The following is an 18627-nucleotide window of genomic DNA, read 5'->3' as shown; positions in this document are numbered from 1 at the left end:
TTCTTCCAAGAACCTTATAAAAAGTTGAAAGAATTTTCATGGACAGATCAAAAAATGCAACTTTGACCTCTCAGTGATCATAAGTAGACTCGTTCAATGAGTCACTTTACAGTCTACAGAACCACTTTTCTTATAATCTGGAATTATGATTAAGCTTTGCAGTAGTTAAAACCTTGGTAAATTCGATATTCTAATTGCTGTTACTTTTTTTTTTTAAAGAAAACAAACTGTGTACATAATTTACTTAGATTACAGATACTTTATTATTTTCAGACAGTTCATCTTATATTACAGAAATGCTCAGAGGTCAGCTCGAACTCCAAAGCCTGGTCCTTTGGGTGGTTCAGTGAGAGAAGTAAGGCCACCAGCCGGCTCACAAGAAAAACGTCCACTCCTGAAAAATGAAAGCAGTTTTACTCATTGCTGGTATTGTTACAATGTCAGCTTCTGTTGGTCACTGGGTAGAACACAGTTACAAATCTCATTTAAGGCTGAAACCACTAATTTTTTTGTTCTTTTCATTCATCCTTCAAACTCTTAAAAGGGTTTCAAATTCAAATAGTTCCATAACTGAAATACAAGATAGGACCACTAGTTTTATATTTATTTATAGGTTGGCCAGGCAGCATCCAATTTTACCAGTCCTATTTTTGTTACAGATGCTTCCCTGTGTTTTTTGAAACTAACTGTTCTAGGATTATCGTTCTTGCATTTAAATAAATAAATAAATAAATAAATCTTTCTAGAAACAATAGGAATAGGTAACAACACCCAAGACAAATTAATTCGTCCATTGACACAAACATGTAGTTGGGCTAAAAAAGAACAGTGGAAATAAAAGATAAGTTCAGCAGTAATAACCCTTTTGCAAACCTCCAATCTTTTGTGTTTTCTCAGAAACTGAAAAAAACAATACAATGAACCAACCAACACACATCTGTTGGTTAAAATGATCTAGACAACATATCCAACAGGTGACAGTCACCTAAGAAGTACTAAGACAAATCAGAATTGATACTTTCACATTTCATGCTCTTCTGGTCAGTCATCAAGAACATGTAAATTCTCGGTTCTTCCCAGTTCATATTGGCTTTGAATGCATGCAGTTCTGTTCAGTAAATTAATGCTTTTTAGCTGTAGGTGGTGAACTCAAATCACTGCAATAGTAACTCAGTTTCTCAGAAGGATCAGCCTTCAAGAAGGTAGTATTATACAAGTATAGCATACCTTGGGCCTGGCTTGGGAACTTTTCCAGCCTTTAGCTCATCAATTATGTCTTCAATATCTTTGGGTGTCAAATCTTCCTGTAAAAAAAAAAAAAAAAAGCCCTAAATCTTTAAAAAACTGGAAGAGTCAGCAATTGTGCTAATTGCAGAACTCAAAATTCATCAGATTAGTGATTCTCTTAGGTATGACCTAAGAGAGTAGATAATTTTGATCCTATTCATTAACACACATACTTGTTTAAAGAATTAGGAAAATTAAAAAGCCTACTGTCATTTTAATGTTAAAATTTTTTGCTTCTATATAGTTGCAGAAATTATGTTAAAACTAACAATGGTGATGCTGGCCATGTACAACAAGGATTTGCATTTTCAGCTTCCTTCTTGGATCTCTGCTTACCCACTATACACATGGCACTGCACATAAGTGCAGAATGCTGCCAGCTGTGACCCAAAAAATTGTGAGTACAGTTCAAGAGAACACTTCTTAAACTAATCCATGCTTTCCAACAGACTGCTGCTTTCAAGTGCTTCTAAAAGCTTATCCAAAACCTACCTATTTAAAAATTCCAGATTTATAGGCAGACCACTATCACAAAAATGCAAAATACAATGATACACTCCATACAGATGAAGTGTTCTAGGAAGAGGCCACGAAACTAAAATATGCTCTACATTATAAGAGGTCCCTGCCAATAGGAATTTGAAAACTGACTAAAACTTCAGAATCTGGAAAAACTGAAAATACAGGTAACCATAAAGGAAATTTAATCTTTTAAAAAGGAATTTAGTACTTACATAGTAATTGTCATTTATTTGTACCATTGGTGCATTTACACACGCACCTAAACATTCCACTTCTATCAGCGTGAAGAGTTTATCAGGTGTTGTTTCCCCAACCTTTATACCTAAACCAGTAAACAATATTAGGCTCAACAGTGGTTATTGTACAAGAGGAATAAAGCATGAATCTAAGTACTCCACAGACATTGCATTACTTGTATTTTGGCCTTACAAGCATTTGCACAGTTAAACCCTCTTAAATGAGTCGAAATGTTTCCCTTGAACAGAAGATGCTGATAAAATATGAAGTGAGTTTTCAGATACATTTTTGAAACCTCATTTACAGGTGTAATTCATTGAGAAATAACCATGAAATGACAATTCTAAGAAACAGATCTTCTCAGGAACATTTTCAGTAATACAACAGAATGGTAAAATAGGGAAACAGAGCTTTCATGTGCTGGTAGGAAATGTTAATATACAGTGTTGAGTATTAAATTCCCAAATTAACACAATCCAAGCGTTAACATCGCTAGCTGCAAGTTCATAAACAACTTCTAAGTTTATACACAAAGGATTATTTACTGAACAACACTGTACACATACCTAGCTTCCATGACATTATTCCACTGCTACAGAAGCAGACTTTCCCCAAAGGCACGTTAGTCAAAGTAACAGAGTCTGATCTCTACAAAATACTCATGGAACCCTGAATGCTGAAAAGCAGTTTTCCTCCAGGTCTTAGAAGGAAGGGGGGAATAAATAATAAAAGTCTAAGTAAGGCCTCTGTCTCTGCAAAAGCTACAGAATCATCCTTACTGCTTTAAGAGTTTCAGTTGAAATTAAGCTATCTCTGCAGTAACAAATTAAGACAAATTTCATCTAAATATGCCTTTTTCAGACAATATGAAATGCAAGATAATCAGCAGCTGTTCTGCAGCTCTTACCACTGCTTCTTGGGAAACGCAAGCACAGCTTTTGACTTCATAGAAGAGAAGAGTTGTTAAGTTGCTGATCTTACCCTCTCTTTCTCCCCATAACCATGCAAAAAGGAGGAAAAAACCCAACCCACACACAAAACCAAGGAGTACTCCTTACATACCATATGATGCAGCATTCTCAATTGACTTTTTCCATGGAGAATTCCTAAGTTATGTTAACATCATGTTTGCCATCCAGAGGGACCCTGACAGGCTAGAGAGGTGGGCCCATGTGAACATTATTAAGTTGAACAGGGCCAGTTTTTCTTTCCCATGTGAAGAATTTTACTTCAGTATCATTAACCAAAGGTAAAAAAAACGTATTACAAATTTGTGTCATACCAAGTTTCTTCTTAATGGCTTCTAAAATACTGTCAGAGTCCCGCAGCATGCACGGTGTGGTAGTGCAGACCTGAATATGGTATTTCCCAACAGGTTTGCGATTGTACATGGTATAGAAGGTTGCTACTTCATACACTCTCATGGGAGGCATTTCCAAAACTTCAGCAACCTGTAACACAGGGAAAACAGACGCAATATTGAACTCTGACAGGGCAGCAGTAAAGGCATTTATAAAACCATTTCAATACAGTCACCTGTCCTCTGTTTGCAGTAATGGATAAATAAGAGTGAGGGGGTGGGTATCACAGCACAAATGTATTCCAAGTGCCAAGACCAGACACATCAGTTACTCTGACTTGTATCACCGTGCTTGAGCACAAACTCCACTAAGCCATAGATTAGAACAGCAAGGAGCTGGAGTCAACTCCCCTCCAGCACCTAGTGTCACACAGGCAGATGCGAGGAGTCAGCTGGGTTTCAGCTTGCAATGCCAGCTCCAGCTCACACTGCACTTCTGCTGTGTGAATGAACAAATTTGTACCAGTCTGCCCACATTAACCTTTTGGTAAGGGAATACTTATAGGCTGGTACCACACTCACCTAATCTTACAGAACACGTCTCCCTCAGGTTCTGGGACACACCATGGCTACATATGCAGACTGGTGTCACAGCTAATAAATAGGGAGTGAAGCATGATCTCCACACAGCAAGTTCTGCAAGTATCCCTGACCTCATTAACCTGGAACTCTGGCAAACTGCTCAAGTTGAGAACTGGCTCTGGTTTCAATAGTGTAACTGGTTTATGTTCCAGTTTCTATAGCATGCAAACAACAAATCATGGAAAAAATCTGTTCACTTAAAAGGCTTAAGATCCTTCTAAACATAAAATCAATCTGAAACTTAAGTAAACAAAAATACTTTGACAGCATTAATGGAGATTTGAGGCTTTTATGTTACGCTGTAGAAACACGAGTTTCTCTTCTTTAAATGCGCATTTAACTCCTTCAGTGATTTCTGTAACAATCCTCACTTAGCTATCTTGACTGACTTTAAATGTTTTCACTTTAAAACTGATGATATGCCAGATTGTAACATAAAATACAATGGGTTTATTTGTATGAATATAAAAGATTTTTTTTCTTGGTATTTTGTTACTGTCATGCAACCTCTCACTTTGGAGCAGTGTAGTTGCTTCCCTGCTTATTTTGAAACAATTTTAATAAATAATGTGATAAGTCTTCCAGGCACTTGCTATGAGGCATTTACACAATACTCCTTACATCTAGTACACTAATGCTGCTCTGTAGAGACCCAGAGATTTAGGTCTCTTTACAGACCTACAGATTAAGTACAATCCAGGCAATGTGTGCAGTGCCACTAATCCAGGAGGAGAAAAACCCCACCACCATTATCTTTTTTTTTCTTTCCCCAAATTCAAAGAACAAAATCTTTGAAGCTTCTGTTCCTCCTTCCAGGAAGATTCTGGGAAAAGAGCCTACCTGACTAGGGCTCATGTAATTTTTGTCTGTAGTTTCTCGCAATGGGCTAATATTATGTAAACAACAGAGCCCCGAGTTTTCTGCATTAGTTTTCCCTTTTATTTTTAAAAATGCAGTCTTGTAGGGAATTCTCACAGTTCTGTGCCACATGTCAATTCCCACGTTAATATGCTTCGATAAATAAAAGTTAATATTCTAGTAAGATATTTAAAGAAAACAGTAAGATGATGCTTCAAACATAATTAACTACTAAATACCTTGTTCATAGCTGATATGGGCAACCATCCATGCTGTCTTTGGGCCAAATCCAGTACTGCCATGACAGCTGCAGACTTGTGTCCCTCTGGGTAGTTTTTTATGATCGCTTCTATTCGCTTTTTAAAAGGTAAAGAAGGAAAACAAATCAGTATTGATCAAAAGACAAAGTCTGTATATTTAACCTTTTTTTTGTCTGCATTACCTTTTGGTTTTCAGGTGTGAACTCAAATGGAGTATCTGGATTATTTTCAGGACTATCTCTGTGCTTCAGGGGGGGAAAAAAAAAAAGGCATATAAAAATAGGTTCTCAGGAAAGTATTCAGGACATATTTACTGTTGTAAAACATCTCATTAGACAGTTACAGTTGAGTTGCTTAAGTAAAAATGATATATTCCAGACAAAGATTTCATACTACTCAAATGATTAAATGTATTTTAGAAAGTTATAAAAATATTGATAAAGTCATTACTCAAAAATCATTACTTATTCATGTTATTTCCTATTAAAAATTATTTCTTGAGAAATACGGTGTTGTTATTAAAATACACTTTAACACTGATAATACAATTTGGCAATTATGTTCAAACTTAAAGAGTCCTCTGGGTAATACCTTAACAAACAAGAAACTAAAAAAAAAAACCAGCCCATTTCTCCTTTTACTATGAAACATTAATTTTACAAACTTCAAAATTTACCAAGAAGCTTGCTATATAACTAAAACATCTGCGCATTTGAACACACATTATTAATCCATTTAAACATTCTTTTGGTTTGTAATGATTTTGAAACTTTAATTTTATATATTATTCTGAATCATAATAGAAAAAGCAGAATTTTGAATTAGTATTTCCAAAATAAGGTATTCTATCGTATTATTTTTAAGGTAGTCTTCTAGGGAAACATTAAATTGAAATTAGTTCTTCTATTTTCAGAAAATACAAATTTGGAAGTTTTGAAGAAAAATACATTTTCCTGTAATAAAACCTTAGTTCTGATGAAAATCCTTATTCACCAGAAAACCTTTCTGCACAAAATTTTCATATGTCTCTAAGCAGCTTGTTATGGTTTCCTTTAAATACCTGTAGTTAAATTTAATTCTGAACTTTACACAATTTTGAAACTGAGAAAGTTTCATGGTAAGTGGGAAGTTGGGGGGGAAATGCAAGCTATATTTGAGGCTTCATGTTAGAAGTTATCCACAACCAGCTAATAATAAAACCTCTAAAAGTATATTTAGAAGAAAGAAGCCCCCTCTGCTGACTTTCCCTTTGATCACGTCCTCCAGTAACTGAAGATGATTTTGCAGTTGCCACACTGCACTCTTCTTATTGAGCAGCAAAGGACTGAATGAAAAATCTTAACATTACATGATACTCACATATTGAAAGACCATCATCAGTGGAGATCTTAGAACATGTATGTCCATTGCTATTCTTGGATTTACAAAATTTAATATGGAAATATTGAAAGGGCAAATATTTCAGTTATATCTGCTGGTCTAGCCACAGATTACTTTTGTTTATCCTGTCTATATCCCAAAGTAGACAGTTCTACTGCCACCATCAATTTGAAAGCATGTAGGCTCACCACAGTTTCAAGTCAAATACAGAAACTACAGTTGATACATACTGCTCCACCAAGGATGACTTTCCCCTAATAAAAGGAATTACAGAAAGACAGCTGATACCCTTTGAATACACTAATATTTTATTAGGTATGTATTATTGCTTATTGTGTAGTTTACAAGATAACATAAAACAGCTTTTAGGAACACAATTGCTACCATTTCAGACTGACACTTCCAGATAAACAATTTGACAACTTGTATGTAGTGTTGGTGAGGGTCTTCTACCAATTTTAGTCAAAGTTCTCAAAAAAAGGCTGATGGAGGAAAAAATTATTGGAATTACTGTGCAACTTCTATTTTTTTCCCTTATAGACCTTTTTATGTCTTAGCTGCACAGGTCAAACCCATGATTCATGGTAAGTATTTCCATAACTTAACCTTTTCTTCTCAAATCTGCATGCTTATTTTATTTCAGACTGATATTATTTTGCCTTCCATAGCTATTTGATACTTACAATTGTACTTCATCTCAATTTCTTTTGCAAATAAGTATATTTGATTTATTAAAATCTCTCTCTTTGTCTAGAGCAGCTGTTCTTTTCAATGTATCATCTCTAAACTGGTATCCTTAAATGCCCTACATGTGTAGAAGAATAATAAAGACTTTATATTGGAAGCTACAGATACAGCTGTACCGAGGTTCCACGATATATTGTAAAGGCTACAGCAGGGGTAAGCACTAAATAAGATCATGCCACCTTTTATGTCTTCAATTTTCCTGAAAGGGCTTGATGTAATTCTGTGCCACGGAGAGTTCAATAGTTTTGATCGAGAGCTTACACAGTTCTAGGCCTCCTGAGCATTTAGAAATGTATTATATCTTCCCTAGTCTTACACTTGTCTGACAATGCACCATTTATCTGAGACTTGCATACACTTATTTGCTCCTACAAGACAGAGGTGCATCTCCACCTTTTTTTACAATAAAGATTCTGGAGAACAAGATCAGAAATGAGGACACAGTATGGGAAAGAATTACTATGTTAAATCACAGAGTGGTTGAAGTTGGAAGGGACCTCTGGAAGTCACCTAGGCCAAACCCCCCTGCTCAAGCAGGGACACACAGAGCTGCTGGCCCAGGACTGTCCAGGTGGCTTCTTCTGAATATATCCAAGAATAGAGAGACTCCACAACCTCTCTGGGCGACCCATGCCAGTATTTCATCACCCTCAGACTGAAAAGCATTTCCTGATGTTCTCTGAGGCCATTGCCTCTGGCCCTGTCACTGGACACCACTGAGAAGAGCCCGGCTCCATTGTCTTTGCACCCTCCCTTCAGGTATATATAGACATTGATAAGATCCCTCCCTCCCCCACCCCCCAAAATCTTCTCAAAGAATCCCAGGTCTCTCATTCTTTCCTCATATAAGAGATGGTTATGAAAAGAAACCCATATACTAAGGCTTCCTCCACACACAAACTGAGTACCGTTATGTCTTTACCAACTACAGTAATTTGTTGAAAAGAAAGGTCAAGCACTATCCATGCATTTTTTTGAGTCTTGTCTCATACTCCCCAATTTCCCAAAGTCTTACACAATGTTTTCATTCTGTTCATATCTTGACTGTATCACATCTGTAGTGCAGCATTCAGCCTAACCTACTTAAGTGTGAACACCTGCACTGCAAAGGCCAACCCAATCCATGGATGCCAGTATTTTCCCATGGAAGGCACTGAGGCTGCTGAATGGTCATCTCACATTCTTTTTGCTACACCAACCTGGGCCATTTTTTTTTTTTTTCATTGATCTAATCACCTTTCTTTCTTAATAGAAAAGTATTAAAGAGCACTGAAAAATTAAAATAGAATAATTAGAATACAGCAAAAAAATTGGCCTGAAACTTGATCTATGCCCTGTGGTAAAACACCAGTCCAAAGCACGGGAAACCAAAATGAGACAATTGTGTGTTCTGCAGGGGAGAAGATGTTTAGGGCAGCAACCTGTTAAGAATCCATATCAAATGAGCACTGAAAAGAAATGTATTACTTCTCCTCTAAAGGGAAAGTACCCTACATTCAACATTCCAGCACAACTCAAGATATAAACCTAAGTGCTTTCAAACCCAAGTATTTCACTGACCATTGTCACAAGTAACTAAAAAAACGTAGAGCAGTTCTTTAACCTCCTGTGCTGAAGCCCCTGTTACAAAGACCACATCAGGGCAATTGATGTGTTAAGGAAATTCAGTCCATGTGTTGAAAACCACAAAACAGAACAGCTAAGTTTTAGCTGCTAAGGAGGCTAAAGACAGGTAAAAGTCAAAAAGAGTGCATGTTTCAACAAAGAAATTGTAATAAATTACAATAAATTATATTTCAACAGAGAAAGGTAATTCTAATAAATATCTCTCTGGAATTGGGCCTTCCCTAGTCAGAAATGACAGATTTGGAGCATCACTTTTACATTACAATTGGCAAACAATCTACCTAGTTTTAAACTTGATATACTCTCATTGGAAGTACAATCTAGCTGCCTGTGATGGCACCTGATTGAGTTTAATGGTTGAGAGAAAAGCTCTTCTTGGATGTTTCAGAATAAAAAGGCATTTCAGTAAAAGTTCTCTTATTTCTGTGTGTTTCTGGTAACATGTACCATGTCTGCAAAGGGATGCATAGGCATAGAAAACAGAAATACTTTTTAATACTACATGTAATGACAATGAGGTCCCCTGCCAACCTGTCCTCTGCTGTTATAAAACAAATACGCTGCATGCATCTCCCTTCCTTGCATATGGATTTTATATGTGGAAAGTGCAACAAGAAGCACCGATATGCTTTGCAAAACAAAACCAAGACATTTGTGTATAAACTGACATACAAAGAAGACCACAGGTTAGACTTACTCTCAGGTAAGCCCACTATTCACCTACAAGCAGTTTTTAACAACTTTTGACACTTCATTGGCTTATATTATTCCAGGAAAATAAGACTTTTCTCAATTTTTTTTCACCTCTAGAGAAATGGGGGGGGGAAGTCCCATTTTCTAACTGCATATAATCACCTGGTGTTGATTAAAATAATGCCTTCAGCTTAAACCAGCAGGACAAGTTTCCCTTGAAATTTGCTGTTTTAAATAACACCTGAAATTTACTTAGGGCAAACAATTACACACACACAATGGCACCCAACTGTTGTCTTCTCACTGCCTTTTACTTCACGGAAGAACAAATATTACCCTATTAAAAACCAACAACCAAAAAAAACCCACCCCAAACAAACCAACAAAAATGGGCCACAGAAAGTATTTCCTATGGTCCTCTAGCAAAAATTCCATTGCAGAATAATATTCATCAATGGTGCCATTAAATAAACAGCTGCAAAACACTCAACTTTTCTACTTCTCTTTCTCTGTTTCCAGGCTCCTCCCTGCAGCAAATAATTTAAACAGTTACATAAATCTTGAAAAATTCCTGGAGAATTTACAAAGCTATATAGCTTCGTATGTCAGGCATCAACATCCATTAGGGTGCCCAAAGACACTTTTTGCCTGTCTTCACCCATCTCCAACTACACTTGAAGTTTCCTAAACTGCCAGCCTACAACGTTTCCTCTATTCCTTGAATGCTAGCTCTCACTCCATTAATCATCAATGCCTGCTCAGATTTCTGGAAAAGTATACAAAACACATACTGTAATGCCATTAATTTCATTTTATGATTAAAGCTGTAGAGACAGCTGCAGAAAGGCAAGGGCAACAACAACAATCTGTCCAAAAATGCTTGAGCACCTGTTTTCAACAGTGGTCAACTCTCTAGTAAAGGGTTGATTTCTATCAAGTGTTGGGAAAATGCCAAATTATTCAGTTGTTAAACTGCAGACCAGCTAAAGCTCTGAATGGAATAGAATGGGACAGAATACACCTCTCTTGAGATGCTTCATGTTCTTTTCAGAGGTAGACAGACAACACAGCGCTTTACACACTTAAATTTGAGGACTTTTTATTTTTTGTAATCACTATTACTATTTATACATATCTTGATAATGCCTAATGACCTCAATTATGAGTCATTGTGCAACACACTATATCATATATAACATGAACAAGGCACTTTTCAACTCCTGTAAACAGGGCTAAGATCTGAGCCTCAGTGTGATTCTGCAGCAATTTTCAGAAATCAAGAAACTGCACCTGCAAAAAGTTTAATGAGCCTCAATTACAAACTCAATTAACTGCAATAAATAAAGGAAACAAGAACAGGTTTATAATGAAATAAAGTCTAAGCAAACTCTCATCTGCAATCATATACTGAGAGTTTTCACTATATAAGGAAAGGCCAAAAAGGCCAAAACCTAAAATAAAGCCCTTTGATAATACTCCATCACAACTCTAATAAAAAGTTCTACTGAATAAAACACTTTTTTGTAAATGCCAGCAGGTTTCTAAGGCAAAGTTGTGACAACCAGAAGCTTTTAGGGAGATTAGAAAACGCACATACCAAACTCCCCTGACACATCCCCCTTACAGCAAGGCAGATCACTTACCACAAATAATGCTCCAGTGGCATTTTGTGCTGCTGTTCTGTGCAGGTATCGGACCTGTCTTACCTACAAACAAAATACAGTGTTGATAGTTAATAATTCACACACTGCTTTCAGAACCAGTCTGATTTCTACTCTAACTGTAAACCATTAATTCCACTTCCATCACTAATAATTTAAACTGAGTCTAGAAGAGACTATTAAGGGCTCTCCTGTATTATTAAGAGAGCAAGTCTCTTGACTCCCCCCTTGGCCAATTGAACGAATGTAGAAATTAAAGGATTTAATTTCACCACTGTTTAACTTAAGTGCCTTGAACACAACTTCTCATCAAACATTTCATGAGGAATTTCCAATTTGTTACTTTATATCACTTTAAAATTTGCAAAAACCATCATTACTACTGAGGTTCTTCTCCAGTAACCATTTACATGCTTCTTCAGCCTTTATTGAACCGAGCACTGGGATCAGGCATAAGAGGACAAATGCAAACACAAACCTGAAATGTCAACAGAACATAGACTCATACACAAGTTCTGTTCAGCTATTCTCTGTACTCACTGTCATCAAAGTTTCTGGCTGGTATTTCTAAGGTAATTCGATAATAGTATCTTGTCATAAGTAATCATTCTATAACAAATTTAATTTTATATTAAATTATACTGAATTCTAGAGCAATGTTGAGATGTGTTAAAGTAGAACCACAGAATCACAGAATAGTTTGGGCTGGAAGGGATCTTAATGATGATCCAGTTCCAACCCCTCTGCCGTGCGCAGGGACACCTCTCACTAGACCAGGCTGATCAGAGCCTCATCCAACAGGGCCTTGAGCACTTCCAGGAATGGGAGAAGTCACATGACAGGGAAAGACCGCAGCCATCCTGTGAAACTACGCTGCAGGTGAAACTACATGATCCGCTGCTAAGAAGACTGAGCTGATCAGGCTGCTCTTTCAGAAGAGTCCGTGGTACTTCGGCTTGGACTTCAGGCACCGACTTACCCCGCCAAGCCCCCACTCCCAACCCCTCGCCGCGGCCGGCCGGCCTCCCTCCCTCCTCTCCCTCGGCTTCCCCCACCTCTGCGGGCAGGGCCTCCCTTACCGAGCGTGCGGCCGCGGCGCGCAGGGGAGCGCACAGGAACATGGCGGCGGCGGCGGCGGCGGCGGCAGCGGCGATCCCCGCTCCTTCTCCTCGTCCCGATCTCTCTCCTTGAAGGCCTGCAGCTCGCCCTCCTGCAGCGCCAAGGAGACCCGCACCGCGCATGCGCCGGCGCGCCGCGGCACAGCGCCTGCCCGCTCCGGGGGGAGAGGCTCTCCGGAATGTCCCGTCCTGAATGTCCCGTCCTTCTGCTGCCCGCGGTGTTCCCGGCCTGCCTTTTCCTCCTGTTTGTACCCAGTGGTTGACTGGGGTGTAACGGGATGTTTAATGGTTGAACTGCTGGCGCCTGTGTTTTGTCCTCCTTCGATCAGGCAAAACGGGAATAAACATTGGATTGTGGTTTTGGCCTCGGACAAACATTCAGAGAATGGCTCAGGGGTGACCTTACTGCTCTCTGCAGCTTCCTGAAAGGTTGTAGGCAGGGGGGGCTCGGTCTCTTTTACCAGGCAGCAAGCAACAGGATGAGAGAACAGAGCCTCAAACTGTGACGGGGGAGGTTTAGGTTGCACATTAGGAGGAATTTCTTCACAGAAAGGGCGATTAGGCGTTGCAACAAGCTGTCCAGGGGGGTGGTGGAGTCACTGTCCCTGCAGGTGTTTAAGGAAAGACTGGATGTGGCACTTAGTGCCATGGTCTAGTTGACAGAGTGGTGTTTGGTCATAGGTTGGACTCGATGATCAGAGGTCTTTTCCAGCACAGTGAGATTCTCATGTGTGTAATTCAAATAATGCTGGAACTGGAGCAAATGTAAGTAACAGGCTCTTCCTTGGATGCAATATGTTAGGAACATCATTTGCAGGTCCATCCTTGTTCAGACCCCTTACTGTTCAGGTTTTGTGATGAGTGCAAATGTACGCTTTTCGCTGCGAAATAAATTCACATTTTTCAAATAACAGCTAAGAAGGAAGTATTTTATATCAATGAGTACTCAGCATTGCAGATTGGCAAATCATCACCTGATGTTCCAACATCTCTTACCATATTCTACTTCTCTCCAAGGAGGAATCTCCCCTGCACTCCCCATCCTCTCATCTACCCTGGCTCTCAGGGGTGCAGCCTTATTAATTTCATGCAAGGTACAGTGAAAATCTATCCATGTTTATTTTACTTCTACAAAAACTGTGATGATTTGCTAGCTGACACTATGAGTACATGGTAGAACAAAACTTCATCTTTCCTTACAATGTTTTCCTTTACCCACAATGTTAACTTATTTTTTCATCTACTTACTTATTTCGAAAGACCCTTTTTTTCCTTTGTATAAACATTCAAGAAGGTAGGATTAACTAAACTAGCATAAACAGAATTTTATGTAAAAGATTTCATCGTTATATGATGAATTTGTACTGATAAAATGTTCTATCAGGGCACTTGTTGGGACAAAAGGCCAGGTTGGACAGAGCCACAGTGCCCATGCCTATGTAGTTACACCTGGAAGGCTCCTGTAAAGAAACCCGTGCATATGGTGAGAGAAGTGCCATGGTGCATCACAACAGGTAGCTCTAGACAAAGCCCAAAACAATAAGCAGTGCACATATAAGAACGTTTTAGGATACTTATTACTCTTTCAGATAATTGCATATATACATACAGGTGTATGTATATATGTGCATGTATTATTTGGCAGCTGTTACTGTGATTAACGTCCTTTTAACAGAATACTTTTCATTTGCACAGGTCAGGCAGGATGTGGTACTAGCTCTGGTTAGATTACTGCCCTCTACATTTGGGTTCGCTGTAGTCAGTGGTTGTCTTCCTGTTCCTTATTCTTCATTTCCTCAATGCTGAGACACACTATCAGCATTTGTAAATGTAAGTGCTGCTACCGGTATCTGATATTTTCATTGATTTGTTTTGACTAAGTGTTTACCTGGTTATAAACCTAATTTCTCTACTTGTGTGCTTCCTTGAGATGAATTCTTAAAACACTTTACTGGCTGCCCAAAGCAGAGCAAGTATAATGGTGCAGCAATGTTCAAGCACAGATTACTGATTCCGTTGCTAAGCTAAATTTTTGTATCCTGATGAGAATCTGCCCTAGGCATACAGTCTAAGAATAGCAGAGGCCATGTATGATTAGATTCAGGGACTGTTGCCGCGCAGATAAATTAATAAACATTCATTTTTATACTATGAAATAGATAATCACCGTAATTTATTAATTATATGTTAGCCCAATATGTGTTTTTCAGTTGCACTTCATAGATGTGTTACTAGACAAGCAAAAAAAACCCATTTGGAATCATTTTGTAATTTAAAATCAGTCTATTTTGTAATTTAAAATCAGATGACAATGCTAAAAAAAGGCAGTGTGGCCTTGGATGGTAGTTCAGTATCTGCAGTGATCTGAAGGGTGGCCCATTACTTTTTTGCATTCTGCATACTATTTGCACGGAAGTGCCAAAGTCCTGCGCCCAAATGATTTCAGACAATTCCTTTTCCAGTGTGACCCATCGATAACGGAAGCTGCATTAAGGAGAACAAGATTCCTTGTGTTTACTCTTTTGACAAGGATTTGAAAATGCAGCAGATTATATACTTGTACCAATGTCTCCAGTGGGACAGGTGTGCCAGGACAGGTGAGAAGTGGCCAGACCACCTGTCTCTGTAACCTTGCACCCTGTCCCAGGAGCCTTACAAGCTCTAATTCCATGGACTAGAAAGAGAGAGAGAGATAAATCTATTATCTTCTGCAAATGTAGTCTAGGCAATTATTCTTGCAATCAAATAATTATTTCCTGTATTGTTGGATTTCTTCATTAGTATGCACTGTAATGCCAAATAATTGCTTTCAGGCTTTTAATTTAAATGGAAATAATACTAGGGATATTTAATGACTGTTACATTACTCTTCATCTTGAAATACAAAAATAAACAAAGCTTTCATTAGTCTTCAATCCATTATTCATGTATAGACATTCACTGTATGTTTTCTGACATTCAAAAGTAGTAACTCCAGCCATAGCACTACAAGTAATGCTAACTAGTCACACTTGAAAACATTCAATTTTGGTTATTTTATGATCGTAGAGTCATATGGTCTGGGTTGGAAGAGACCTTAAAGATCATCCAGTTCCAACCCCCCTGCAATGACCAGGGACACCTTTCACTAGACCAGGTTGCTCAGAGCCCCATCCAACCTGGCTTTAAACACTTCCAGGGCTGGGGCATCCACAAATATGTGCTCTAATATAAAGTAATAAAATAGTAAGTCATTTGCAGTGTAGAGACTGTGAATGTTGGCAAGGCGTTTGAAGATATTCTTTTGAAAACAGGTCATTTCGAGAGAACATAAATACTACTAAATGGTATCATAGGCTTCTTATCCCATTAAAACACCTTCAATCAGCTCTGCTGTCAGTGATGTAAAAGAGAAAAATAAAAGGCTGTTAAGCTCTTTCTCAAACCTCAGTGTTATACCTAAGTATATTTGAATTTAAATAGTACAGTCATCTATTTTAGGAAGCGTGAAAACACGGGACAAACACAAGGGATCATATTAAGACATAAACATTGGAAAACAAAACATTCTCAGTTGCAATCTTTACATTGCAACACCGTACAAAAAACTGGCTTGTATACCCAGGAGTGTTTCAGATGAAAAATTGTTGTTATGCTTGTGATAGATTAGATTTAACTATTAAGAAAATGATATGTGCTAAGAGCAGAATTAGTGTAAAGTATGATCTGAGACCTGTTTCTGTAAGCGAAGCAGAGACAAAGCAGGCAATGAAGTGCCTGCTTGTTTAACACACTCACATGAGAACTGTAAATATTAGAATGGATATTTACTGCCACCACAGAAAGAACTTCCTCTACAATAGCAAATGGCAGCAGGTATCAGCAGATGGTGGAAAATGACAATGAACATGGGCTCAAGCCATATTGTGTACTTAATGCAGATAAAAATACTTGTAACCTTGGTATCCTTTGTACAGTAAAGTGATTATATATATTGTATATAGATCACATAATATATAAGAGAGTAAGTAAGAGGATGTTTTGCATTAGTTGAGATATCAGCTCACTAAAACACTGATACATGGTTTAGTCAATTATTTTGTTATACAACACGATGTGTGATATATATTTAAATTAAAAAAAATAATCTGTGCTTAAATTCAAAGATGACTCGCTGGCATTCCTTTGTGAGATAGTCTGTTCTGTATACTAGAGACTAGTAACACATGATATGTTTTTTCTTTACCATGTACCTCTTACATGTACCGATCTTTATTCAACATGCCTACACTTTGCTTATGTTCCTAGATTTTGCTGTAGTGTTACTGAGGTCTAATGAGCAAGCCTATACCATAATATGAAACGTTCTTTTGCTGATAGAATAAGGGATGATGAAAAACATCCTAATGGTGTTTACTATTTGCCTAATTTTTATAATTGCCTTGATTAGATTTGCACTTTGTACAAATACAGTTGTTTCAATGTGCTGGAGCAGTTTGAATTTCATTTTTATGTGGAAGTACATTTCATATTATGTATGAAAGTGCAAATGCTCTTAAAGTTTAGAAAGAATACTAATTTAAGCTGCCCTTTATTTCTACTATTCACATTATTTGGAAATATGTAATGAGTACTTAAACGTGCCCAGATCAATAGGTGTTTGTGCTGGTAATGAAACAACAGTAGTTGGTATATAATTAAGACTTTATTATCCTAAGATGAATACCTGTTTTAGAATGTGATTAAGAATTATTATATTTATTTTACAGATAGAAAAATATGAGGCAAATATATACTGAACCGCGAAGTCATCAAGAGGTGGAAAAGAACACAAGTCCACCAACTTATATAGCAAGGCATCCTATTCCAGGGACCATATTTTTTCCCTAGTCTGAGAGAAATTCAGTTCCTAGAGATCAGGCATAATAATCCCTGATTTGCAGCATCAGAAGGGCATAAGGAACAAATGCTTCTCAATGAATAGAGAGGGATGAGGAGGTAAATGCATCCACATACTTAGCATTAGATACCCAAATGCCCAGGCTAGGAGCTTGCACTCCTTCTGTAGTTAACTGACGCTCGCGCTCCCTAGTACAGAGCCTAAAGAGGTACTTTCCTAAATTGGTCTCCCAAGTCAGGTAGCAAAAACTATAAGGAAGAATGTCTTCCAAATAATCTGCACAATTTAATTTTAATTCTTACATTGCTTCTGTATTCAGGCTAAATATTAATTTAAGCTGAAGAATGTTTTGATGTGTAAATAAACTGTTTTAAGAGACAATGCTTTTCTCTTCAACAAGGCTATGAAAGGCTGGTGTGACTTCCATTGGCATCTCCTCACTTTTTCATGTTAATGATCTATGAAGTTCAAACACCATTCAGAAAAGGGATCAGCCTCTTTTTGCAGCAGCTTTGAACTTTCTTTATTCCAAAGGGCAGCTAGAACTATAATTAGGTACAGCTAGTCTTCATTATTTAGCTCATTTATTATTTATATCTTCCTCCCACAGGGCCTGTGAATCTTATATCTTGTGCTGGCAGAGATGGGAGTCTGAATATTGCTTTGCTTGCTTTCACCAGCTCCAAGTAACACAGCAGTTCCTGTGGCAGGGCCCTTGATTTGTAAGCTGGGCTTTAGGGTGCTGAGCTAATGCAAGCAGTGATGTTACAGCTTGTCCCAAGCTCAAAATTTACCGGTGTACTCTCTCCACTTTTCAGGCAATCAGAGATAAATCCCCCTGCACACAGTTACTACCAGCATGTACTGTAATTCTTGTTGCTCCCTCACTGCGGTCTTTTCCTATCTCATACCGGGTAAATTATTGTTTTGACATTTTGTGGGTTATTGTATTACCAAGTTCTGCAAGTCTTCTGGGAGGTGGGAGGAGAGGTGACTGTAATTTTCAGTGGAGATAAATACAAGAAGGTCATCATGGGATGGAGTTTTAGGCTGGGTTTTTTTTAAGCTCCTGATGGTCAGTAACACACTATCTTTTTGCAAAGAACCTGCATGACCAGAATGGTGGCAGCTTTAGTAACAAGTTGCATTGCCTTGTCATGCTCTTTAAAAACAAGTTTCCTCTTTTCTGCAGTATGCAGATTTAATCTTTCTGGGATGCCTTCTTCCCCAAATCCTTCTCTGTGAAGGACTAGCAGATGGAAAGGCAAGAACTTGAGAACAGCCTGGTGGGTATTGAGTGGGTGAGGTTAAAGTGGAATACAGTAGAATTGCTAAAATAGATTTGAAATTTCTGCTGAGCTTTTTTTTTCTCCCTATTCTAAAGGGAATAAATAAAGGTTTAGACTACAAGTTGTTT

The 18627-nt window shown here is 38.0% G+C and overlaps 1 protein-coding gene and 1 long non-coding RNA gene across 3 annotated transcripts; one reads left to right on the top strand and one right to left on the bottom strand.

Annotated features, from left to right (window-relative positions):
• Nucleotides 1–239: 239 nt before the first annotated feature.
• Nucleotides 240–12480, bottom strand: NDUFV2 (NADH:ubiquinone oxidoreductase core subunit V2). Of its 2 annotated transcripts, none has more exons than XM_032692210.1 (8): nucleotides 12293–12480; nucleotides 11196–11258; nucleotides 5289–5351; nucleotides 5086–5202; nucleotides 3329–3497; nucleotides 2022–2131; nucleotides 1228–1304; nucleotides 240–394 (listed from the first exon to the last, which is right to left on the bottom strand). In XM_032692210.1, the coding sequence occupies exons 1-8, from the start codon at nucleotides 12452–12454 to the stop codon at nucleotides 301–303; spliced, it is 855 nt and encodes a 284-aa protein (XP_032548101.1). In that variant the 5' UTR covers nucleotides 12455–12480; the 3' UTR covers nucleotides 240–300. The 2 variants fall into 2 exon arrangements, with proteins under 2 accessions (XP_032548101.1, XP_032548094.1); XM_032692203.1 differs by having other exon boundaries at nucleotides 12269–12469.
• A 34-nt stretch (nucleotides 12481–12514) lies between these two features.
• LOC116788963 lies at nucleotides 12515–17386 on the top strand. Its single transcript, XR_004357816.1, has 4 exons — nucleotides 12515–13096; nucleotides 14027–14161; nucleotides 14794–14928; nucleotides 17080–17386. It is a non-coding gene; the product is annotated as an uncharacterized LOC116788963 (long non-coding RNA).
• Nucleotides 17387–18627: the final 1241 nt, after the last annotated feature.

This window comes from Chiroxiphia lanceolata, chromosome 1 (genome assembly GCF_009829145.1).
Source record: "Chiroxiphia lanceolata isolate bChiLan1 chromosome 1, bChiLan1.pri, whole genome shotgun sequence".
Lineage (NCBI taxonomy): Eukaryota > Metazoa > Chordata > Aves > Passeriformes > Pipridae > Chiroxiphia > Chiroxiphia lanceolata.
The sequence above is the reverse complement of the archived record's forward strand: the minus strand, read 5'-3'. Positions and strand labels throughout refer to the sequence as shown.

Coding starts and splice junctions, on each gene's coding strand:
- NDUFV2 (XM_032692203.1), bottom strand. CDS start 12,454: ATGCGCGGTGCGGGTCTCCTTGGCGCTGCAGGAGGGCGAGCTGCAGGC. Junction 5,352..11,195: donor CCACTGGAGCATTATTTGTG/GTAAGTGATCTG, acceptor CCCCCCCTGAAG/CACAGAGATAGTCCTGAAAA. Junction 5,203..5,288: donor TCACACCTGAAAACCAAAAG/GTAATGCAGACA, acceptor CCTTTTAAAAAG/CGAATAGAAGCGATCATAAA.